The following is a 26,971-nucleotide window of genomic DNA, read 5'->3' on the forward strand; positions in this document are numbered from 1 at the left end:
CTCTCTCTCTCTCTCTCTCTCTCTCTCCCTTTTACTATTTCTCCTCTCAAGCTTTATCTCTCAGGGTCTCTTTCGACCACTACTCTCCCTTTCTCTCCTCTTCTTTCCTTCCCTCTCTGCCTTCCTAACCTTCCCTCCTCCTGATGTCTATTCTCCCTCCACAGCCCTCCGCGACTCAGTTCCCCACTCGTGCACCTGGGCACACATACTTTATCTTTGTAACATATTTTTACTGTACCTTTTATCTTTAGATGTGTCTAAATACACAAACCCTTATCAAAACATTTATCCGTGTTGGAACGGTTAAATATGACTGATTTGTCTATCAAAGGTGCCTATGTAATCTAGGCAATTTGGGTGCACTGGCCATGAACTTGAGAATAAAGACCCAGGTAATAAATACTTCTGTATCAAAGGGGTATTCGCATGTACAGACGGTAAGACAAACAGAGAGACACTGTGGTGAAAAATAATGGCCACACGGTAACGTGAACTCTCTCAGTTTTGTGCAGCTGCACCAAACAGCTAGACGTGAGTTCCACGTGACTGACAGACATGTCAGGTCCGTGCTAAACTGGTCTCCACAGACGGCACTCAGGCAGGCAATGCATACCCTTCATCTCACTGTGTCCCCAAAATAAGCACCACTTCTTCCATGTGCAGTTTTACAGTTCCCCACAAGCAAGGCATTTTTTGGTCAGAAACATAAACTCTTTTTTTTTTGGGGGGGGGGGGACCAACAAAAACATGAAAGAGGAAAACAGGAATCCATGGTAGAGTTGCTATAAGGAGACCAACTAACTTTACAGGAAAAAAAACAAGAGATTATCAACAGAGAGGAAGTGTGCTTTCAAAAGCTAAACGATGCTGTAACCACTTATAATCTGTGTGTGCTACGTACCAGGTCAATTTTCATTCAAATAAATATGAAGGTTGGGGATTTAAGGTTTGATCATAAAAATCATAAATAGGAGAAAAATAGCTACAATAAATTATTTTAATTCAACAAAAAGGGATGTTTCAGCTTACATATAACAGCTATTATTTAAATTTTTCAGCAAACTACTTGGGGCCTGGACCTGCATGAACCAAGGTAAGCTCAGATCTCTAGTTGGGAATAACAATTGGTTCAGGACACTGAAAACCAAAAACCAGGCTTCGCTGACCCACCTCAAGGTCGGGTGTTGACCCCTTTGGCTCTTAGAGACCTTTCAGTGGGAAAGTGTGGGAGGTACCGCAGGTTCTAGGAGAGCAAGACCAACCAGCTCTTTGGTGAGGAAGAATCACTAGTCACATTGAACCAAGGATCCCCACTCCTTTCCTAACCACACCTCCTCTCTTAGAGAGATGCTTTTCCAAGAACCACGCACAGCACTTCGTCCCTTGCCCATTATTTAAGGAAGTGGATCCTGGCAGGGAGGGAGTAGAGGGATTTGCATTGTATTGGAGATCATGCTTTTAAATCGTGGGAAGATTTGAAATAAGCATGCATCTTTTCCCTTGGCAAAATGTTAAATGGTTCTAAGGACTAATGCATTTTTTAATGAGATATAATTCATGTACCATTACATTCACCCTTTGAAAGGATACAATTCAGTGACTTTTAGTATATTCCAAAAGTTATGCAACCATTAATTCCAAAACATCCTCATCATCCCAGAATGATGTCACACACCCATTAGCAGTTTCTCACTCCTGGTTCCTTGCTGTCCCCAGCCCTGGCAGCCACGCACTGGTGAGCTGTTTGAGTGAAGAGCGACAGCCTTCCTGGGCATTGTACTCTCAGTCCTACGTGGCTTTCTGTGTGTGTACTGGAATTTTTAACATCAAATTTAAACCAAGGACTTTGTAAGTATTCTGAGTTATAAAATACTCTCTTTTATATAGAACTATTTTTGTCACAAAAATGTTTTGTTTTACACATAGAAAAATAGATTTTTCTGTCTCCACCAAAGACTGAAAATTGCCTTTTTTCCCTCAATTAAATTCTGCTCTTATTTCAGAAGTGAGAAAAATCAATACTCCAATATTTTAAAAGTACAAACAACCAGAGTCTTTATTAACCATGGGCTATCACACTCTCCTTCTCACTTCTAAAAAAAAAAGTGCTACAGAATGTGAGAGGGCCAAGGCCACGCTGCCTTGTTCTACAGATGAGGACACAGAACTAACATGGGCTGGTGACACGTCCACAACCACAAGCCTAGTTAACAGCAAAGCCAGGCCCTTACCCTCTTTATCAGTACTCTAGTATTAAATATCTGAAGGAAATGCTGTCATAGGTTTTGTCAGCTCCTGCATGAATCTAATTATGCCCATAAGTTTCTTCTACAGCTTTGATCTGAGCAAAAAAACATTTACACATTATCGTTTAAGACCCTGTAAGGACAAGACAAGTATATTTAACCAGGGAGCCCAAACTGTTCATGGGAACATAGCGAAGAAGAGCAGAGGTTCTGGAGGGACCCACAGCAAGGTCCAGCTCTCCCACATGTAACTCTCCATATGACAGTGTCTGCAGGCTGCACCATGCCATGTGAGAAGCAAGTAAGTCATACGCGTTCTGTACTCCAGAAATGAAGACTTCACAAGGCAAGGTGTTTGGGGTTTAACCCTTGCAACAGTTCTTCATGTGGGATGACTGTTTGGAACTGCTCCCACTCAGGTTGGTAATGGACTTGCTGTCATCCTCATCAGTTCTTTTTTTCACTTCCCTGGAGAGAAAGAGAGAGAGAGAGGGGTAGAGGCAGAGGTAAAAGTAGAGGAGATAGAGGGGGGATTACTGAGACACAAACCTCAACCACAGATGGCTCTGTGGAAATAAAAGCAGCAATGCTGAGCATTGCCATCCAGACACTGGTGTAAATGCTTTCTAGGTGTTGACTTACTTAATCATCACAAGAACCACATGGATTTGTTGTGCCCCTTGTTACATTGGATATATGAGGAGCTCCCTGAGGTCACACAGCAGGAGAGGTGGTTCAGCTGGGATTCACAGCATGCAGGCTGGCTCCAACTCCAGCATTCTGAGCACCAGGCTGCAGACTCACACATGCACACACTCATGCATATATAGGCGCATACACGTTTACACACACATGCACACTCACACATGCACACTCACGCATGCATACAAAGACCACACATGCACACACTCATGCATATATAGGTACACACGCATGTGTACACACATGCACACTCACGCATGCATGTACAGACCACACATGTACACACATGCACATTCACACATGTGTGCACATGTGCATGCACATGTGTATACATACACGCACAGTCCCACATACATGCACAGACCCATATGCACAGGTACATACATATGTGTGCACACACAGACTCCTCTCGCTCTCTTCTGTGGTTTCACATGCTTTAGTCTGCCACGCGCACAGCCTACTACTTACTACCCTAGACCAGGCTCCCGTCTCTGGCTGATACTTGCTGACATTAACAAGAAGCAATGATGACTTTGTAACCATTCTTTAATTATACATGATCATGGAAGTAACAATGGATGGTTAAAATCCAGGAAAAAAACGTCCTTTTATAGCTTCCTAAATTTCTTTTAGAATTAACAGACAGTGTGGGTGTCCTAACATCTCAATAGAAAAATTGAGAAATTGCATTTCTAAGAGAAACTTTTCCTGGGATTGAGAGTTTTTCTAAGAACAAGCAAAGTAGCTCAGGGTGTCACATTTCTGGCCTCCCTCCCAAAAGGAATCCTTCAGATGGTGCACATCCAGAAACCCATCTCCTTCAATTTCATGACATGATGCGGTGTGGAAGGCACCATGCTGGGAGTTATCTTATGAGATGTAAATCGAGGACATATATGTTTTGCATTTTACACAACATTCTAAAGGCTGTAAAACTTTTTAAATATTCATTTAACCTGGGGAGACTATACCATTTCCATTTAAGACTTAGGCACTTTGACAAGCAACTTTGAAGATGGAGTATAAAGCAAATTATAGTCTTTACACATTTTCTTTCTTTATAATGTTCATACTTAACACACTGCTAATAACTAAATTTTAGAGACCTTAAACCAGGCCATATGCAATACAAACAATAAGAAACTCAATGATAAGCGATTCACAAGTGCCCTCATTATTGAAATGCTGTGCACACAGGTGTTTTACATAAACCCAAGCCTGTGTGGAAGCTGCACCATAAACAGCTGCAGAAGCAAATGGGGAAGGCCGGTTACAGCCTCTCCCATCTTTATGATATAATAAAGAAAATCGATCCAGCACTCTGGGTGTGACCACGGCAATTTGAAGCAATTTAACTTTAATATGACCCTATGAGACAATTCAGCGTTACATGCGATTATACTATTCAGGGGAGTATAGACGGTTATATATACAATCAGACTGTTGGATGTATATGGGGCCTGGGAGATCATTTCCTTCAGCCCCACCCTCATTTTATAGATTAGAGAAGCCTACAGGACGATGGGGAACTGTTCAAGACTTTACAGCTATTCAGGGGTAGATATAAGGTTGACTTTGAGCCTCCTGACACCACAATCCTCCAACATGCTGGGCAGCAGCCCACAGCCATGCACAGGGCCTGCTCAGCAGGCCCCTTTCCTGCTCAGACAGGGCAGCAATTAAGCACCACACTGCCTAAGGCTAAGATAGCACTGAGCCCCTGCCTAGCTTTGGGCCCAATCGTGCTCTAAAGCAGCAGTCCCCAACCTTTTGGACCTCACAGACCACCTGCTCTAAAGACCTGCAGGCCCTTCCTATACCCATCTGCCCCCCTGGGCACACACCATCAACTGCATCCAGGAATTCTCATGTACATTTTAATGAAACACCAATACAACCATCTGAGAAAAAGAAAAGGGAACACCTACCAACTCAACAAGCATTCCATCTTTAGTTCATTTCATTAATTCTTCTCCCTTCCTCATTTACTAACTATATCCTGTTTGACCAAAATAGCTGTGCACCCAAAGGTGCATGGAATCCATTATTTCACCTAATTTCTGAAGGTTTCATTTTGGCTCTCGACAAATGTGATATTATCCCATAATTCTCCTACTAAGAAAAGGCCAAAAAAAAAATGTAATTCACTTCACTTTATTTGTTTAAATATTTGTTTGCCTTTTATTTTCTACCTGTTCTAGGTCGTATTCAAAGTTAGCACTGTTTTTGCTTTAAATAAAAATGATTTCCAGATTTCCAGTGTGGTGGGGCAGGTGGTTCTCTCTCTTGGGTTAATGTCAAAGGAGATAATGTTAAAAGACTCTGAGGTGAAGCTCAGAGGCATCTTTCAGGCCCTGCCACAAACCAATTCTAAGTAGATCATTCAAGGTCCTGGGGGCCTTTTCCTGATTTTCTCAGGCCACAGTCTCCCCAGGGCCCCAGGCCAAGCCTTCTATTAATAGAATTCTATTCTAAGAAGTACTATACACAACAAGTCACTAATACAAAAGCAGAATTTAAAACACTGCAAGGTATTTTAAATGCCAATATATACTAGCAGAAGAGGCCAATTATCTTACTAAAGTCAAGATTCTTGTAAAACCTCACAAGTGATCAGTAAAAGCACTATATACCTAAAATTACATTTTTGCTGTGTCAGCAATTAAAGATCATTGGCCTAGATTTTGTTAACACATACTTTTATTTTTTTCTTTGTTTTTCTTTTTAATATTTAATCCCTTTAGGGCAGTAAAGAATCATCTTTTCATTTGTGGCAGAAAACTAGGCAGAAGAGATAAACATAACATACCATGTTGTTATTTCCTAAGAATACTCTAAGGATTAAAACACATTTATATCCAAGTTCCTCAATAATGAAATATTCTAATCTACATTCCAAAATGTTATTAACACCATTGCCTTAGCTAAATAATTACCTGTGTAATAAATAAAGTGCTTCCAACTGGCATATACACAATTTGTTTTACTGAGATTTTCTTTCCTTTACCCTGGAAAATGTCATAATACTTATATTCATAATAGTTTATTTTAAACACTATTATATTCATAATAGTGTTTAAAATCTAGTTCCTATAAATAATTCGTACAAGTCAACTATTAGCTTTGTGGTGACATTATGCAAAAACATCAGTGACACCTCAGATGCACCTGCTTTGTTTGGCAGTAAAGGCATGCTTGCCAATGTTCACAGTGATTGTGCAGCATTGCCAGTTTTTATAATATCTACATCTAATTGTTTCTCTAACCCCTACTGAAAGACAAGACAGTGTTTTCCAATGTAGAGTCATGTCATGGTCAAGAGGTTTGACATGAGAACCAACTAAATGAAAACTCAAGTCTACATCCAGTTTTCCAAATAAGAGACAAAACTTTACCGGGCAAGGTGGAGAACAGCTTCCACTATATTCGAACCATCTTTGGCACTTGTTTCACAGAATAATGCCCCATAGTTCTGTGGAAAAGAAACAGACACTATTAAACAAAGCCTTTGTTTAGGTTTCCTGAAAGTTTAGCTTATAATTAATAAACAAGATAAAAATATTTTCCTGTTGAGTACACTGAGTGAGTAGTAGCTAAGAAGTTTGATTCAGAGTTTCAATAATTAAAAAGAAATGACTAGTTTGAACCTCATTATTCTAGAAATAGTTCCTAGACATGGTAGTTTTCAGTTTGCATTTTAAAAAAACCACAATACAAAATTTCATGTTTTAAGATACTTATTTCCAACAGTTGCACACATGCTACCCAATGTTTGCTATCAAATCATCTGAGAGAGATAAAAATGATCACTTACACTCAGGAATGGAAAGCCCATCAAAAGTATGTCTGCTTTTGACCAGCAGCTAACGCATGTCCCCTTTCACACTATCCTTTTCTATCAAGATTCAGCAGCCTGCATGTGGCTAAACCAATGGACACTTTCTAGTCCTTTATTATTCAACCTTCCAGAGGGCATGTGTGTGATCACTGATCCTATCACTCTCCTGCTTCCGGCCCCTCAATGCTTCCCTTCCAGTCAACTCATGTTCAAATGCTTTACAACGGCCGACAGGACCTCGCTCCTATGTGGCCTCAGCCAGCCTCCCAGCCTTACCTGCCACCATTCTCTCTCACTCTCGATGCTCCAGTTACCCTGGCCTTCCCTCATTTCCCCAATGCTCCAAATGCCCCCCATCTCAGGGCCTTAGCACCTGCCATTCCCATTGCCTAGGTTACCCCTACACCCACCCACCCTCTTCCCCAGACTGACTCCTACCTACCTTTGGACCTTAGGTAATCCTCCCTTGAAGTTAAGATTGTTTCCTAACCCTGAAAAGGCCCTGTTAGGTCTTCCCGTTATAAAACCTCAGAGCCATCTGTATTCTTCCTGCATAGCACTGATCACAACTGTAACTGATAAAGTTACTTTTGTGTGTCTTTATCTAACAAGCTGGAGACAGTTTCCCTTAGGAAAGGAGAATATCATGTGCTGTGGGCCTGGGTGTGGGTCACACAGTCCTGTGGGGGGTAAAGGGAGGGTGTGAGGGCTGCTCTGGAGCAGGGAGAGAGAGAGGGCTCAAACAGTGGGGAAACCCCACTGTGGGACCTTTGCCCACAAGCACACAGATCCATAGAAAAATCTATTTAAAAAATCACAAAATGAATAGATTCCTAGTAGAAATGGGTAGTGCTGCTGCTGGGTTTTATAGTTATGATGATATGGGGTGAGGCAGAGAATGCCTTTCAGGAAACAGGAGGGTATATTTGACCAGATCATAAGTAAGCAAACCTTGGAAACTGAGAAAGCATGGGGCGGAAATAACACTGGTAAGGGGACAGAAATGATGGGATCTCTAAAGTGGCATGTGAGATCTCTAGAGTCTGTCATGGGATTATATGTGTTTAATGTCTGTCTCCCCCAGACAATAAACTACAGGAGGACAAGGACCGTCTTTTTTGTTCTCTGTTCTTTGCTCAGCACACAATGAAGTGCTTGCCACATGGTAGACACAATTAAATATGTTTTGAATGAATCTCTTCTGTATTCATTGCCTAGTTTTGATGCTTATCATATTTGGTTCACAGTTCCAAAATTTGAAACAAGCATGATCTCCCAACTCAGAATAGTGAAATTCAAACTTCTTTTTAAAGTGCACATGGATTTGCTACCAAGAAGCCTTTCATGGTGCTGACAACAGACAATGATGATAGCAGTGTCCCATGAGACTGCGAAGGTTGTAAACTCCGCATCTGATCAAGGAGCATCTGATTACTTGTAGGGTAGGACAAGTCATAAGGGGGCCACGAAGCATTCTGACACAGTGATAATAATGGGATGGTAAACACTGCCCACAGTAGTCATTTCGACAGGAATAAGCTCCATCCTCTACACAAATGTAAAACCAAAAATAACTTTAGACTATTCCAACTAAACACAAACCTGACAGGGGGAAACATACACAGCACAAAAGTCTTCCTATTCTCTTTCCATCAGGTGACGCATTGCACCATCTTCTGCCCCTTGGCATAGTAACCCTCTGGAACCAAGCCCATCTTTTCAAAATAGGACACCCGTTCCTTTTCCTTTAGCTGGAGACAAGGACTAGAGAAGGATTCCAAGAACTGGGTGCGAGTGAGGAGGAAGACGTGATCATTCTGGCTCTGCTTTATCAATGATAGGCAGTGGGAGGAAAGGATCAAGTGATCGATTTACATCTATAAGGGGTTTAATCCTTGGGGCAATTACGTGAATTCATAATGTGGGGGGACATTGAGAGTTCTTCCTGTATAAGGACAGGAGCCCCATCAAACAGGGTGCAGGCTCATCAAAGAACCGCTTAAGCAAAGGTGGACAAAAGCAAAAAACCCCTTCCAACCCGGACCCGCTCTCACTCTTACCATGGCCAGCTTTTCTCCAAAGTACGCTGGGACGCACTTCTCTCCCTCTGCAGCAGCAGACTCACGAAGATCAGCCTTGTTTCCCACCAACATGATAGGGATACTCTCGGTGGCTGCATCCTACCACAAGGAAAAGGAAAAAAGTGTGCACACATCAAACACTGGACAGGTGAGGACAATGACGACAGCAGCCGCGTGTCCAAAAGCCCCTGTGTGCCACATGATGGATCAACACTATCTTTAAACCCCCAGATCTCTAAAAAGAGCTAAGCACTTTCCCGCTGCCAGGTGAGGACACTGACATTCAAAGGTTTTAAATAGGAACTTGTAAGGGCCTGGGCCAGGGTCTAAATTGACTGTATCCCCCTTCCTGCTACACAAACCAATATAAACACAAGAAGCATGACCTCATCATTTCCTACAACTTCCACGCTGCACAACAGTGATTACACGTCAACTTCATTATCCCAGATACAAAACATGTAAGTAAATCCCTCAGCTACTACGGGACCAAAATGGAATTTGAAAGTTCTGCACTCACTGCTCTCTGGTTTACAACGAAAGCAAAGTAAGAAGGTCCTAGAAGTCAAAATTTTTCCTATGAGGAGTCAGTTACCACTCTACTCAAAGTAACAGCTTCTCAGGTTACTGCTTCCAAAACAGCCCATGCCAACTGTCACACTGCCCCACATTCTCAGTGGAGCTGGGGTGGAAGGGCAGATGTGAGAGGCAGGGCTGAGTTTGAGACCCCTCCCCTCCCACCTCCTGGCCACTCACTGGCTGTGTGAAATCAGGCCAGTCTTTTCATGTTTTTGCCTCAATATCCCTATGTGTACAATGAAGAGGTTAATTAAAGGCACATCCCATCTCATTAGCCTATAATGAGAATAAGAGACTATAACCTGCATCGCACAGAAAAATGGGTTTCTGATTCCTAAACAGGAGAAGCGGCAGCCCTGGCTAAGACATTACTCTGCAGTCCCTAAGGACACTCAGGTGCTCATTCCGTTTGGTGCCTTACCCGACAAAGGATCAAGAAATAAGCCTTAGCCCTAACTGGTTTGGCTCAGTGGATAGAGCGTCAGCCTGCAGACAAAAGGTCCCAGGTCGATTCCGGTGAAGGGCATGTACCTTGGTTGTGGGCACATCCCCAGTAGGAGGTGGGCAGGAGACAGCTGATCGATGTTTCTCTCTTATCGATGTTTCTAACTCTCTATCCCTCTCCCTTCCTCTCTGTAAAAAACCAATAAAATACATTTTTTTTAAAAAAGAAATAAGCCTTAAACATAATGAAGGTATCTTTGACTTCCCTTCTCTTCACACTCCTGCCTCTAACTGAAGGCGCCACCTGGGTGTGGTAAGGACAGAGGAGTGAGGGAGTCAAAGGCCCTCCCTAAACCTACCCCACCTATCCACTAGTGTGTTAATTAATTGTGTTCTTTGACACTCTTCTAGGGACCTAAGGGATGTCATTGGGAAGCCATTAAGCAAATATTCTCTTAAGTTAGCAAAGAACCCAGCGTCTAAATGACTTCCCCAAATCACACAGGTAAATATCTCCTTCAAGTCTTGACTCAAAGAACACCTTCTCGGGAGGCCAGGACCACACTAATGAAAACTGCATCCCGCTACCTCACCAGGAGGCCCTTCACCCTGCCTTCTTTTCTACTATAACATTTATCACTGTCCATCATTCTACTTATTTTATTCACTTATGTTTGTTTCTTGTTATGTCTCTCTTCCTAAAGTACAAGCTCCGTAAGGATAGGGCTCTTTATTAACAGATATATCCCAACAGAGGAGGTAACCCCAAAATATTTTTGAATGTGTAAAAGTCAGGATGAAATCTCATGTCTCAACTGTCTCCATTCAACTTTTACCCAAACATTCAATCAATAAATTATTCATGACAGATAAGTAAAATGGACATAATTTTATTTTACCCATGATTTTATAACAGTTTGTAACCTAGTGCTTTTCAATTAGTGTATTAATTATTAATTCAGAGGGTCTACTCACCACTGACATTCTACTTCCCCTCAATCCTCTGCTCTATCACACAATTAGTTATTTATACAGTGGCCATATAAATTGTCCCTACAGAATCTCCTCAAATTGGAAAGGGTGAGCCATGGCTAAGGTTCGTTGCGCCCATTATTTTTCTAAGATGAAAGTTAAATGCCAAGTGGACTCCAATTTTTTCTCTATAACAAATTCAATAATTCATCTTGAATACAGTTTTCTTACTATTCGGACCCTGTGAAAGGTGCTACCAGCAGCTGAAAAGGTCACTTACCCTGTACGGGTTGTTCAGCAAATTAGGGCAGCGGCACCCACTACAGCTGGTCACTAAGGGCTCCTTCAGGGCCGTGGCTGGCCCTGCCTTTTATACTTCCTTTTCTTGAGCATAATCCAAAGGTTTAAAATGAAAACTAGTTCCAACAATTTCAACAAGTTCTGCTGTAATTTTAACTACCCATGTGTATGAGTTAGTTGGAATTTTCCATTATTCTCTGGGCTCACTGCTCTGTCCCAGGGAGGTCCACTTGAATACATGCCTCTCCTTCATGAGCTGACTACACTTCAGATTCCTTTCTGGACTTCAGAAGCTTCTTCTCACCCTGATGCTTTATCAAAGGAGCAACCATATTGAATCAGAAGGTCCCATACAAGCCCCCATTCCAACCCTACCCACTATATAACTACCAGCCAGTGCCATATACTTCCTATGCCTCAGGTTTCTCATAGTAAGTGCAAATAATACTATGTTTCCTCCTTTCTCAGATATGTTACTGAGATGAATATAACATGGAAAATTTTTATGAAATAAAAATATTATATAAATGCCTACACATTTCACTGTATTTAAAATTTTAAGTCATGATATTTCAGTAGGACAATATGCACATTTATTTATCACTAAGTTTTACTGCCAATTACAATGTCACTTCTCATATCACTTTTTTTGTACATGGTATGAAATAGGCCCAAATGAAGAATTCAGAAACAAACGAGATCAGACAAGAATAAGTTCTCTGTTTAGCTGCCTCTGCACTTAATGCCTGTTAAAAATTATAGATAATAGACCTACTTGAAAAATTGTATTAGCCATTAGTTTCAGGTATGTTTCTCAAGTAAGTATGCTGAACCAAAGCTTAAACTATTGTTTTATGTTGATTAATAACTGTTGGCAGCACTCTAACTATGGCCAAATAATTTCCCACTTTTAAAAATTATTTACCATGAAACCAAAGGAAATGAAAGCTCCTCAGTTCAAAAGAAAGCACAAATAGTGCCACACATGTTAAAAATTCCAACTGGTTTTTCAGTGGTACCTTGGGATGTGTAAAGACCCAAATCACTACTGGAATAAGGGAGAAAACACAGCTGTGATAGAATGAGGGCCTCGTGCCTGCTCATAGCAGGTGCTGTCTCACCTGTGCGTCCAGTGCACATGGAAGCACCTGTACTCATCCAACGATGCTACACCCCCAGACCCTGTACACACCCAGTCATGCTACACACCCAGCCTCTGTACACACCTAACATGCTACCCACCCAGCTCTGTACACATCCAACCATGCTACACACCCAGCCCCTGTACACACCTAACATGCTACCCACCCACCCAGCTCTGTACACATCCAACCATGCTACACACCCAGCCCTGTAATATCCAACCATGCTACACACCCACCCCAGCAGCTTCATTTGTAAGAGCTGCTGCTTCCCAGGTGACCTGCATTTCCATTTGCTTCTAATTTTATCTGTAAGAAAACCCAGAAGTGCCCTGGCTGGTTTGGCTCAGTGGACAGAGCGTCGGCCTGTGGACTGAAGGGTCCCAGGTTCGATTCCAGTCAAGGGCATGTACCTTGGTTGCGGGCACATCCCCAGTGGGGGGTGTGCAGGAGGCAGCTGATTGATGTTTCTCTCTCATAGATGTTTCTGGCTCTTTATCCCTCTCCCTTCCTCTCTGTACAAAATCAATAAAATATATTTTAAAAAAACACCCAGAAGTTTTATTCCCAGAAGCTCCTTTAGTTGTGTCCTTGGCCTTGCAGGAACTTGCCCAGCTACTGAGAGAGAGCAATCCTGCCGAGTGCCCCTGGGAACTCTGCCTCCAACATCCCCTTCTCTGTCACAGCTTGGATCAATGGGTTCTCATCACAGTCCTTTCAACGAGGAAGAGAACCAGCATTTTCCAGCATGGTCTATAGCTCCCCAGGCAATTTCCTGTCTCTCTGCTTTGATTTCTTACCTCAATCATATCCACCCATTCTCGTACGTTAAGAAAGCTTTTCTCACACGTGACATCATACAACAGCAAGACTCCATCTGCTCTTCTGAAGTAGGACTTGGCAATACTTCTGAATCTGGGTAAGAGAGAAGCACTTACAGCACGGATCTAATCAGTCTGTTTGCTGCTGCTCCATTCTTCGCCTCTTCTGTGCTCACTCACCTTTTTCTCATCTTCTCTAATAAGCCCCAAGTGAAAAAATCTGAGGGCAATGTATCACTGTAAAAGTCATCTCTGAGGCCCAGACTGACCCAGTGACAGATAATAGGATGATAATAGGGCTACTGATTTTAAAAAGCCAATCATTTGTTCCACCCAACAACCCCAAGAATGTCTACAAACCCCAAAACATAACCAGGACAAGGATGACACTGCCATTTCTGAAAGTTCCAGCCTCAGCTAAAACCTAACAAAACCCATGAGTAGGACATAGAGAAGGGTGGAAGGAGACACACATTAGAGAAAATGGTCTTCCAGGCTTGAGGAGGGTGGGAGAACAATGTGGATGCCACCATGCACCAGGCACATTACATACATGGAGGTGAGGGACTCACTAAGGTAAGAGCATACTGCAACCTACATGTCTTTCTCTAAACCAAGTGCAATATTTTATATTGTCTTAGTTAGGGCCATGTCAGCCACAAGTATTTTTTAAACGTTGAAATGCTCAGTCGGCTGCAGAACAGGAGCTCCACATGGGCAGGTATTTGTGTCCTATTGCGAAGATTCACTAATGAATCTTAGCAGCCTAAATGGTGCCTGGTGCAGAGGTAGGTAGGCACCCCATACTTACTTGTTGAACAGCTGGATAGATTCTGCTCCCAAAGAGTTAGACAATACTAAAACCGACAGGAAATCCTTCTGGTCAAGGGCAATAAATGCAAGATGAGGTACCATTACCAGGTGCGACTCTGCTATTTAGTTTGTGCCTCTGCCCTGGAACCAAGGGAAGCCGTCTTCTATTGTGCCCCACTGAGCAGCTCCTCACGCTGTCACTGCATTCAGAGGTGTCATCTCACTAAATTATCTAGTTAGGAACAGGCCCTCTCTTTTACCAACTGAACACAAGCTTCGTAGAAGCTTGAGATCCTTTTTCTCACACAGCTGATAGATGAGTGAAAGAGGTAAGAAAGTGAGAATTCTTGAAATTCTAAGGTACCCTCTAACTGTATGGTACCTTATAATTACACAGTGATAAGCACAGAAAACACCGAGTGGGCTGCGAAGCCTAAGCAGGGCCCAAGCTCTCCGGAAAGCACTTGCCTCTCCTGACCGGCCGTGTCCCAGAGCTGCAGGACTGTGTGCTCTCCATCCACAATGAGGGTCTTCATCTGAAAGTCAACTCCTGCAAAGGAATAGAAGAGAACACGGAGAACAGGATGTAAATCATTCCACTGGTTTTTACTTTCAAGTTCTCTTTAGATGAGACAGGAGTCAATAAAGCAAAGAGCCCAGGGAGATAAGAGAGAAATGAGCATGGCCTTCATCGAGAGTGACTTCACATACTAAATATCGGTCAGACCCCACAACTGCACGGGATGCACTATCTGCAGGCTGGCTGACTTGGGGAAGAATCTAGTCTATGGACAAAGGGAAAAAAATCTATACTCTATCTGTCATGTAATTAGGAAACTGTTAAATCTGTGTGGGCATGTACATAAATATGTGTAGGTGTTTATATGTATATGATTATGTACATATGCCATATATACATATATAGCAACTGAACCGCATACTGGAGTCTTTTTATGAATCAAATTGAATTGAACCTTTGGCTTTGTTACTTTGAGTGGTCTAAATAAAGAGCCGTAAATTTACAAAGATGCCCACTGTGAAGAGGGTAACCAATCTTTTCTAACTTTTCTGGTTATCCAAATAAGAACATTTTAGATACACAAGAAAAATAAATGATAATTTGCATATCTTCAACTCCTTCTACTGATTATTATGCAAATTTGGGAAATTAGGCATAATTTCTGCCTTCTTCTGAGAGGTAATACATTCCATTGTTAAGGAGGGAGGTAGCAAACTTCTATGATTTTGATTCAGTGACAAAGAAGCCATCAATAATGTCCCTTTACCAATGTCAAACGACATCTTATGAGAAAAGCTTTCCCCGGCCACCCTGCATAAAAGTACACCTCTCCCTAAACCTCTTTTTTTTTTAATTATTATTTGTTTTTCATCCATTTCCCTCCTTTGAGATGTAAACTCCTTGCAGGCTGGGATGTAGTCAACTCTGTTCATTGTGTATCCTTAGCACAGGGGTCCTCAAACTACGGCCCGCGGGCCACATGCAAATACAAATATTGTATTTGTTCCTGTTTTGTTTTTTTACTTCAAAATAAGATATGTGCAGTGTGTATAGGAATTTGTTCATAGTTTTTTTTTAAACTATAGCCTGGTGCTCCAACGGTCTGAGGGACAGTGAACTGGCCCCCTGTTTAAAAAGTTTGAGGACCCCTGCCTTAGCACCTGTAACAGCAATTGGCTCACAGTAGGACTCAGGAAATGTTTGCTGAATAAAAGAACTTGTCCTCTCAGGCTCTAAGCTCTAACCTGTCATCAACTGCTAAGTAGATACCTCTGTCCTTTGTCAGTCTCCCTTTCCTAAAGCGAGGCCTTCGCCAAAACAAGAGAGGACCATTCCATAGACAAAGAAACACACACATCTATCTATATGTATGGGGAGAGAGACTGACCTGTGTATCTGTGTACACAACCCCTAAAGAAACTAAAACCAAGCTAAAAAAGTCATTTCTCCATTAAAATCTGAAAAAGGAATCATACCCAGTGTGGCACTTGTATTTCCTCGAAATTCATTCTTACAAAGTCTCATGAGGAAACTAGACTTCCCCACTGCGGCGTCCCCCGCGAGCACGATCTTGTAAGCCTTCTGTGAGCTGGAAGACCTGTTCTCATCCACCATGTCTGTCTAGGGGGAAAAGACACAGAGGATGACAAAGGGGGTGCCAGTTTCCTTCCTAACTAGTTACAAGACACAGAAAATTATTTGTGTTCAGGAACCACCTACCTGGGGTGAAAGTGCCAAGATGGGCTTTCTTGGGTAACTAGCAACGCTGCCTTCACTAACAGGGGGCTTCCAGTCTAAGACCGAAGCCACACCATCTGAACCATACGTCTCTTCATCCCTTATATCAGGAACCTGTTTTTTAAAAAAGTTAGCTGTTAATGCCTCTCATTACACATATGCATCATAGGTTCAAGAGAAGAAACAGATACAGCTGAATGTGTAGTCCATGCTGCTATGGAACAGAGTGCCCCACAGGTCAATCGATGAGGATTTCTCCTTAAATTAGTGGAGAAAAAAACCCATTCTACCTATGTTTCATAGTTATAACCTTTAAAATGGATTCCATGACAGATCAAAGTCAAACAGGGTGCCAGATCTCTATGGAGGATGAGCCTAGGCCAGCCGTGGGCAAACTACGGCCCGCGGGCCAGATCCTGCCCGTTTGAAATGAATAAAACTAAAAAAAAAAAAAAAAAGACTGTACCCTTTTATGTAATGATGTTTACTTTGAATTTATATTAGTTCACACAAACACTCCATCCATGCTTTTGTTCCGGCCCTCCGGTCCAGTTTAAGAACCCATTGTGGCCCTCGAGTCAAAAAGTTTGCCCACCCGTGGCCGAGGCCCTAGGAGAGCAGTGATTCCCAGGGCTTACGTCTGTGTCTGAAGCATCGCCAGCAGAGCTCTCCCGCATGCCGTGCGACCTCGGAAATGCTCTCGGGTGTTTGTATTCCACCTCTGAGTCATACTCATTGGAATCTCTCAGGGTGGACAGGCCACTGTCGAAGCAGCTCTCAGGCAGGCTGTCAACTTCACAATTCACCCTCTGCATAGGATCACAGAGGGCCAGCGAGTCACAGTCCTCATCCACGTAGGAAGAGCGGGAGGACCTGGGGTAGAGGAGAAGACTGGTATCTGAGGGCTTCAATGCTCGAAACCACAGGGGCAAAAGTGGACTCAAGACCGACACTGGCACGTTTGCCAAGAATCAGTGTATTCCATGATTAAGCATCAGGAGAAATAAAACATTCAAAGCCATATCAGTTCATTCCATGCAACAGTCAATTAAAATAAAGACACTCAAGCATTTAATAAATGAAAGTATTTTTCTAATCACCTTTACTAGTATTTCCTGATAAAAAAAAAAAAAGGTTCCCAGAATCTAAATGCAATCTAAAGTGGCATTAAGAAAAAGAAATGGCCCTAACCGGTTTGGCCCAGTGGATAGAGCGTTGGCCTGCGGACTGAATGGTCCCAGGTTCTATTCCGGTCAAGGGCATGTACCTTGGTTGCGGGCACATCCCCAGTGGGAGGTGTGCGGGAGGCAGCTGTTCGATGTTCCTCTCTCATCGATGTTTCTAACTCTCTATCTCTTTCCCTTCCTCTCTGTAAAAAATCAATAAAATATATTTTTTTAAAAAAGAAAAATAAATGTAGAACATGTGAACCTTTTCCCTCTCGTGTGGTCAGACCACACTCTGAACAATGCATCCATTTCTGAATAACATCTCTACTTAAAAGGGATGCTGATAACCTGGGGAGTGTGTGTGGGGGGAGGGGAGGGCAACAGTGATGATGTGAGACTCAAAACCCTCCAATATGAGAAATGGTTCAGTGCACTCAGCTTAAATCTTAATGGTTTCGCTCTTCAAATAAGCGAAGGGCTGACAGGAGAAGAAGAATACATTCCCTCAGGTTTCCCAAGACAAAATAAGGGCCAACTGGTAGACTTTTCTGAGAGTCATATTTCTAACAACATGGTGAAAAATGACAATTACAAACATGTGGTCCTGAAACAGTTTGGAAGGTGAAATGAGTTTTCTGCCGTGAAATGTCGACACACAGTCTGGAAAAACCCCTACAGGAGAGGTTTCATGCAGAAAGGTTAGAACTTCTGACTTCTGTGGATCTTTCTTCTCATGAAACTCAAACATCTGCTTTTCTATTTATTTTCATAAGAATCTAGTTTTATATTAAAATAAAAACAGTGGCTATAATTTCTTTAGTCCCTGCTACACATCGGACACAATCCTAGCTACTTGGCACACATGATTTCATCAGAAAGGGGCAATGGGCGGGTACATGGGTCTCCAGATATGAGAACTAACAAGAGATGGATATGCTTAGAAAAGACAGGGTGGACTTAATAGAAGTATAAGCTATATAAATCTTAGAAATAAATAATATTTTGGTGCCTTTAGCAAATGTTTAAAATGAACTAAAAAGGTGATTTAACCAATATGCGTTATCTGATATGTTGCTCACTTACGAGGTATTTTTCTTGGAACAGGAATTTCATACCAAATCTCAATCTACCTAGCTAGCTAGGTGTGTATACATTCTTTTACTATTTCATCATTTATGACACTCTCCTTCTGAAATTGATTTTAGGTTAATCTGTAAGGAACTTAAGAAAACCATTCTCATTATAATATAGTACAACCTACTTCAGCTCCATGTCATTATTGGTCAGAACTTTATCTTTTTAACCTACTTGTATCTTTGATAAGGAAAAAGGAGACGTAAAATCCTGAATTGAGATCATCTCCATGAATGTCTAAACTTTAAATTAAAAATATAGGTACAGATCAGACTTTTTCAAACTCAACTTATATACATACTATTTTAAAAGTAAACTATTCTTACCCACCCAGAGAATATTTTCATTACAATGAAATATGTAAAAATCTAAAACAAGTCATATTGTCATTGGAATTCTTAGAAAAAAACAAAGCTAAAACAAATAGACAAGTTGAAATTCAGTAAGGCCACAGAAGTAATAAAATTAAATTTATAATATGCTTTTAACTGTTTATACTAGCATCAAAAAGAAAAGAAAATATTAACTTCTATCAAACTAGTGACTGCCCAAAAAGGAACATCAGTGGGACAATAGCATCCCTCTATTCAAGGTGGTGAGCACACAGGTGACAGGGTTCTGTCGCTCTGAGCCTCTGGGGTGTGACGACTTGTCCCTCAGAAGCTATTGTCCATAGGCTCTTAGTCCAGTATTTATGAGCCTTGTTCATGGTATTTACTGTCTTCAAAAATAAATCATGATGGAATTTCTGAAATAATTTTCAGTTAGGCATCTTTTCCCCTGTGTGCTTAAAACTGACCTTAGATATCAGGCCAGAAAAATGCCATCACACCAACACATTCTTAAAAGTAATCTGTATTTCCCAATAACAGAGCAGTCAGGTGCCTATAAATCAACAAACCATTACAATTTTTTATTTCACAAATCAGTGGACAAAACATCTGCTACATGGATAGAATTTTCTTAAAAGTGACCACTGACCTTCCTGAAAGGGGACTGGCCCATTTTGCTATCACCAGCATATTAAGTACATTATTCTTTAGACTAAAGGTCCCCAGGTGAAAAGGGAATGAGCATGAAACAGAAAGCTGCATCAGAGATGGAGAGATGGAAACCTGTAGTTTGCCCATTCACTTCTACTTTCGAACCCTGACATACTCCAAAAGTAACCATTTAAGTAGCCAGATGTATGTATGTGTTCACATGTGTGCATACACATATTATCTTTCCATTTTTAGTGCTAGATCTAAAGTTACAGTAGGGCAAATATTTCACTTTATTTAATTAAAAATAGAGCTAATGGCAGTTCCATTTTTAATTTCTTGAGGAAATTCCATGTTGTTTTCCATAATGGCTACACCAGTCTGCATTCCCACCAGCAAGGACACTAGGGTTCCCTTTTCTCTACATCCTCATCAATACTTGTCATTTGTTGATTTTTTTATGGTAGCCATCCTGACAGGGATGGGGTGACACCTCATTGTTGTTTGAATTTTCTCTCTCTGATGATTAGTGACTTTGAACATTTTTCATATGCCTCTTGGCCATCTATATGTCCTCTTTGGAGAAGTAGCTATTTAGGTACTTTGCCAATTTTTTAATTGGATTTTTTTGTCTTCCTTTTGTAAGTTGTATGAGCTTTATATATTTTGGAAAGTAAACCCTTATCAGATGCAACATTGGCAAATATTTTCATGCCACCTGACCCAGTGATCCCACTTCTAGGAATATACCCTAAGAATCCTGAAACACCAATCAGAAAGAATATATGCACCCCTATGTTCATAGCAGCGCTATTTATAATAGCTAAGATCTGGAAACAGCCCAAGTGCCCATCAGTAGATGAGTGGATAAAAAGGATGTGGTACATGTACACACTGGAATACTATGCAGCTATAAAGAAAGAAGGATCTCTTACCTTTTGAGAGAGCATGTAGGTACCTGGAGAATACTATGCTAAGTGAAAGAAGCCAGCCAGAGCAAGACAAGTATCACATGATCTCACTCATATGTGGAATCTAATGAATTTAATAAACTGACATATAAAATAGATCCAGAGACATGGAAACATGGAACAGACTGACAAATCTTGGTGGGAAGGCAGGGGGTGGGAAGGGCAGGAAGAGATTAACCAAAGAACTTAAATACATACATATATAATCCATGGACAGATAATAGTGCGGTGAAAGCACAGGGGGTGGGGGGTTGGAAGGGATCAATGGGAGAAAGAGGGAGCATCTGTAATATTCTCAACAATAAGATGAATTTTTTAAAAATAGAGCTAAATTTTCACTTCTGGTAGCCTCTGTGACTCCATTAATACAGTAGAGCTTGGGAACACTAGCCATATTGCTTTTGTTTTGAAAGTGTCCTTTTCCTTGAATATAGCTTACATATTATGCTGAGCTATTAAACATTTACCAAGAATCTCAACATCATGTAACACAGTGGTTCTCAACCTTCCTAATGCCGCGACCCTTTAATACAGTTCCTCATGTTGTGGTGACCCCCAATTTCATTGTTACAAATTGAACATGATTAAAGCATAGTGATTAATCACAAAAACAATATGTAATTATATATGTGTTTTCCAATGGTCTTAGGCGACCCCTGTGAAAGGGTCGTTCGACCCCCAAAGAGGTCACGACCCACAGGTTGAGAACCGCTGAAAAACACAACATATACTGGAGTTTGACTGGTTTCCCTAAAACTCCCTTTACCAAGTCCACTTCTAAGAAACAAGACACAATTAGGAATGAGGTCAAGGTGAGCTTACATAAAACCAAGTCATGACATCTTAAGGAAATTACTTTGCCCTATCTTCAACATTTTTACTTTAATTTTTATACATATTTCATGTTCCAAAATTTAAAGTAAGTGTAGAAATACAAATTAGTGCCCAAAATATATTCTATTATTTTAATTTACCTCTAAGGAAATTTACTCTCCTTTCAACTTTGATCCAGAATTCAAACAAAATGAAAATAACATACCTGTCATAGCCCGGAGGTTGAGGAGAATGACCATTAAATTTCGGACTGCTCCTAGAACTTGTATTCCCTGGCGATGTATTATTTACGCGCTGAAATGCATAATTATTGTTTCGTTACTCAATGTAAGCATTTTATTTATATATATGGTTTTTAACCTGCAGCACACTAGTTAACTTCCAATGCAATTAAAAGTTTGTTGTCCTACATGAGCAAATGTGAGCACCAAAATCAAGGGGGGGGGGGAGTGAGGGGATGCAACAACCACATATGGTATCTTCTCCTCCTTGTGTCATAAGTCTAATCCCTACCACGTAAGCCATAAAGGGGCTCCCAGTGCCCTAAATCTGCCAGGACCGTGCAATACCAACTTCTTTTGATTCGTTTGTTCTCGAACCATAATCTGGTTTAGTGAGTGACCCTTCCAGACCTGAAGCTACGCCTATGGGACCCCAAACTTGAAGTTGACCCCCAAAAGAGGGAGAAGAGGCTTTCTCACACACAGAGCCTGGGGAAGGTCCTCAAAATTACAAACCCCAAAAGGGGCTTAGCTAGTTTCTGCAGGAGGGCTTAAAATCCAAGGCCTCCATCTGATGGTCTCACTCCCATAAAGCATGCTCAGTGTGTGTGAGCACACTCCTCAGCCAGAAGCACCCTCTTCCTCCCCTCCCCTGGGCAATGTTTCATTTGTACCTCCATGGACTGCCTGCCCTCTCTCTCTTACGTTACTGCTACCTGTGCACATCTTACCTACCTGCTACACTATGGACCTGCCAGGGCCCAGGTCACACCTGCACATCGTTCTCTCGTTTCCTAGGCTACCTAACAAGAGCTGGTTAGCCTCTGGGCATTTGTTTCCTCAGAGGGATAGCACAGTTTTTTAATTTTGGAAAATGTCCCCTTTTATTATATGGAATAGTTTCTCATAACTGTAAGTTCTCCTGAATAAAATACAAGATTTCCATCGAAACAGTCTACCACGAGACAGAACACCACGCGTTAGGAAATTCTGCTGCATACCAAGGACCTGTTGAACTTGCTGTAAGTGTTTTCGAGGGCACTCCTTAGGCCATCATTGCTGTCATGCAGCTTCCGGTTAGCTGTTCTGCAGAGTGAGTAAATAAAACATAAATTAACGTGGAAAGTATCAGTAGGGGGAAATGTCGCCACTTATTTTCCAGGCTGTGATGTTCAGAAGGTGGAATTACCATCTCCTGTAACTTCCTACGTCTTCCCTTCACACCTCACAAACTGAGATCACAATTCATTACTAGAAGTACAACTGAATGCACGCATCACCTCTCTTTAAAGATCTCAAGGCATGTTAGGAAGGCATGCGCTGTTCTGTGGAAGTGCTCTTCCCTCGGGGAGCTCTGTTGTTTGAATAGGTTTCATGCAGGTCTCTGCTCACTAAATGCCTGGCCCCGGCTGACACCAGGAACCACTCTATCCCCCTGTGCACAGCCTGGCTATGGACATGGTGTGTGATGCTAGACTCTTTTCTGGCTACTCGTGCATCCCACTCCTGGCCTGGTGCTGTAACACTGGGCACTGCCGTGTACCTGTTAACGGCTCCGACATTGACTCTGGTTTCAAATCCCAACTCAGGAGGGTCCTTTTCATGTGACTGACAGGAGTTATTTAACCTGCTGGAGCCTCAGCAACCTCTTCTATGAAATGAGGATAATCCAGAACCTCTGTCTTGGAGAGTGGCTAATCTTTCCCCACTGAAGGCTTATTCATGCTTCAGACCTCAGTTCACTTGATGCTTCCACTGGGAACACTTCCTGGGCCTTCCAGATTAGGCCAAAGTTCTCTACAGTATACACATTCTTTCCCTTTGTCCCGCCTCTTTCATTCGGCCTTTCATATTTCTATTATTATTGATCAGTTTCTGTCTTCTTCTCTAGACTAGCCCCATTAGGAGAGAGATTCATTTTTCTTCCTACTTGCCACTCTATTCTCAGTCCCCGGCACCGGACCCATAAAAGGTGGTGAGTGAAAATATGCTGAATGGATGAATGAATGAATGAATGAATGAATAGGATTATGGTAGTACATCAACTCTGTAATTGCCACAGGTGAGACTTAGAAACCATTCAAAGATGGTGAAAAGAATTTGTCAAGCCTGACCTTACTTCACTGGGGGTAAGTGAACCCAGCAGAAAAGATTGCATGGGTAGAAAACAGAGAGGGAGTGTGAGAGGGAGATTTTGTGGGGAAGGGCCTCAGAAGCTGGAATTACTGCAACTCAGCTGTGAAGTTGACAGAGCAGGTAAAATATTTCCAATAGGGTTTTTTTTAACCAAGGAAAACCATACCCAGTTATAACCAGGCAATATAAATTGTGAAAGAAGGACCGTGTATGCCTGCTGCTGTGACATGCACTACCGTGAGACGCCTGACCACCTCTCAGGTGAGCTGCAGAGAAAGCCGCTAAGGTCAGGGCCATTATTCTAACAGAGGTGTAATAAAGACACACTGGACACACCACCTGACTTGCTAGGACATAGAGAATTACACTCTAGTGCCTGGGTTTTATTAGATGATTTAGGATTAGAAGCGTCAGACAGCTAAACGCGGCACAGCTAGAAGATGCACGAGTGGGCATGAGAACCCAGCCCTTAGCATACAGCACCTGTGTTACATGTGGCACATGTGTTATTAACAAAAAATAAGTAAAATGTAAATGCAATGAGCATTTTATATGAGAACTTACTGGAGTATTTCAATTTGCCTCTCAAGACTATTTCGATCTTCCGTGTACTCTCGGATTATTTCCAGATCCCTGTAAAATTATATTTTATGTTTGAGTGAGAATTAGGTAACCAGTCCTGCCTTACCCAAACCTGCCCTTTCAAACTCTTTTTCACCTTTGCAAAGACGTGTGTCTTTGACCACGGTTTCTATCTCACCTGTGCTCCCACTTGGTTTCTCTGAGCTGTCAGTAGCCTCCTCTCCTCTTGGGACTCCACAAACACACCACACCCTCAGCTTCCTTGTGCAAGGTGCTGTTCCACCTCATCACCCACTCTGCACCCACCAGCCCTTCCTCCCCACTCCACTGACCTGGCGCTGTCCTCACTGGGAATGAACCACTGACCTTCTGCTAAGTCCCTTCTCCTCAATTCACCGTCAGTTCTAACCCTTCTCTGCTCGTTCCAAGCCTCATACAATCCCAACCCCAGCTATCTTCTCCTTTCTCATGATTCCTTCTCTCCCTTCCCTGCCCCTACTCCTACTTTCCCTCCTCCCCTCTTCCTAAATCATGGGGAATCCACAGGACCAGGCTCTCTCCATGCACTACAAACTCTCACACACTGATTCCTCTGTTGCTCTATTATGAAGCCCTGGCCTCATCCTCAAGAAGTCCACTCTGAACACCAGCCATTCATAGCCAGCCCGTATTCCATCTCAGCCCCATTTCTAAGCAGATAAACCCCCTCACTAGCTTCCGAAGCTCTCAAGGTATCAAACTTTGTCCACAATAACCTGCACATTTGCTCTCTTAATAAGGCTAAAACTTTTCCAATTGTCTGCAGAAATTTAAGTTTGTTCACCAGAAATTCTGGGCTCTTACATTTTAGTTTTAAACAAGGTTTTAAACATTTTAATTTTTTAAAACTTTTACCTTTCATTTCAAAATGTCTTTTTCCTGTCCAGTGGCATAACCAGTTCCCCCAAACCAGGCTTCTCTGTCCTTATATTCTTGACCCTGTGTTGGGTACTGCCTCACCTAGAACATCTCTTAACTTTCTCTTCCCATCTGTGAGATGGGGATAAGGAAAGTCCCTGTCTCATTGGGCGTTATGTGGACTGAATGTGTTAGTACTCAGTACTAGTTAGTACTAGTAAATTACTAGGCACCTGAGTTACTTGCTGATGTTGCCTCTGCTCCCCTTGACCAACACAAACCTATTCCCCCTCCCAAGGTCACCTCAATGTCTCTTCGCTTTTTACCTTCCTCAATTAAATTTCAAGTTCTCAAAGAGCAGAGACCACAACTTCTACATTTCATATGCATATATGTATATAGATGCATTTATATGCAAATGTGTGTATGCATATATATGTACTTTATATTTGCACATATATGCAATTTTATATCTCCATATATATACATCTATATATAAATACATGTCTCTCTGTGTGTTATTATATACCACACTACAAAACTAAAGCACAGCAAAATAAAATTACTTGTCTAAGATGTCTACTTTTCCTTTTCTTATATTGAACGGCCAATATTCCTACCTTCAAAGCCCTTTAATTAGCACTAACTATTGATGTAATATTAATGTACATCAAGAATGTAACATTAAGTACATTCTTCTACTCCCAATTAATCCAATCATTTATTAAGCCCTGCACTGTCCTACCCAGTCAATATTTAAACTAATTAATCTGTTTGTATAAAAAATTAAAACACAAAAAATCACTAGGAAAGCTGATACTTGTTAGGTCTGAGAGAGCCCAGGATCGATTGGATACATGCAGACATGTGATGAGATAATGGACCCTCCCTGGAATTTCTAACAGATCAGCCTGCCAGACACAGATACAGGCTTCTCCCTGAATCCACAACGACCCCCACACAGATACTGACTCCTTCCTGAATACCCTGCCGACCCCCTGCAGCGGAGACTTCCTCAGTTCATGCCCCCGCCCCTCACCCAACCACAGTATAAAACAAAGTGCCCCCCCTCCCGGTGGGCGCGAATTCACTGGCCCTGTCTTTGGGGTTCTTGGGTTGCTCAAGGACGCAGAATGAAACCTTTCCTTTTCTTTCTTTTCTGATTGACTCGGCTCTCTGTATTTCCTCGCCGCCTCCTGGGCCACCTAACAATACTAAAAGTAAAATCTTTAGAAAGCAAAGACTATATCAGAAAAGTTAATAAATGTCTTTATTATTATATAACTAAGCTTCATGCCCATGGATGGTTACCTAAATAAACATTCCACTCAAATTAAAAAAAAATCAGATGTGAAGATTCATACCTTTCAGAATTCAGACTCTGATCAGCATAATCACTTTTCAAAGCATCTAATTCACTCTGAAGAAAGGCTATGTTTGTCTGTGCTTCCAACAGATCTTTCTTAACTTTCTGATTTTCCTAGAGAAAAGGAACATTGCAGGTCATTAGACTCAGTTTCTTCCACCTGGGAGAAATGAAATAACGCGTAGTGTAACTTTCCCACACACCACTCTCACCCATCCACAAGTCTTCGGATCTTGGTAGTCAAAAAACTAGTTATCAATTCAACGTAACTTGAAATTATGATAAAGTATTAAAGTGTCAAAAATCTAAATCCTCAAAGTTGTGTGTTGTTGTTTTTTTTTAATACATAACATTTGGTGCCAAACTCCAACACTCAAGAGTTTGTCATTATGTACTTTGACATGTTATTGGCAAATTAACAGAGACTAAGCATTTAAACATGTCTTACTAATGACAGCTATGAAACTACTGATAAAAATTCTG

The 26,971-nt window shown here is 41.7% G+C and overlaps 1 protein-coding gene across 2 annotated transcripts in view; it reads right to left on the reverse strand.

The window, feature by feature from the left end:
- Positions 1–701: 701 nt before the first annotated feature.
- The window catches only part of RASEF (RAS and EF-hand domain containing), a 58,708-nt gene continuing 32,438 nt past the window's right edge, over positions 702–26,971 (reverse strand). Inside the window, exons 6-17 of one of the 2 annotated variants that reach the window (XM_059657009.1) lie at positions 26,487–26,602; positions 24,208–24,276; positions 22,509–22,593; positions 21,492–21,580; positions 16,834–17,068; positions 16,178–16,309; positions 15,934–16,078; positions 14,407–14,488; positions 13,105–13,219; positions 8,847–8,966; positions 6,344–6,420; positions 702–2,714 (exon numbers count right to left, since the gene is read on the reverse strand). In XM_059657009.1, the coding sequence (XP_059512992.1) occupies positions 2,609–2,714; positions 6,344–6,420; positions 8,847–8,966; positions 13,105–13,219; positions 14,407–14,488; positions 15,934–16,078; positions 16,178–16,309; positions 16,834–17,068; positions 21,492–21,580; positions 22,509–22,593; positions 24,208–24,276; positions 26,487–26,602 (1,371 nt within the window). In that variant the 3' untranslated portion in view covers positions 702–2,608. The remainder of the gene's footprint in view (positions 2,715–6,343; positions 6,421–8,846; positions 8,967–13,104; positions 13,220–14,406; positions 14,489–15,933; positions 16,079–16,177; positions 16,310–16,833; positions 17,069–21,491; positions 21,581–22,508; positions 22,594–24,207; positions 24,277–26,486; positions 26,603–26,971) is intronic. The other variant, XM_059657010.1, reaches the window with a different exon arrangement.

Source organism: Myotis daubentonii, chromosome 11, assembly GCF_963259705.1.
Source record: "Myotis daubentonii chromosome 11, mMyoDau2.1, whole genome shotgun sequence".
Classification (NCBI taxonomy): Eukaryota; Metazoa; Chordata; class Mammalia; order Chiroptera; family Vespertilionidae; genus Myotis; species Myotis daubentonii.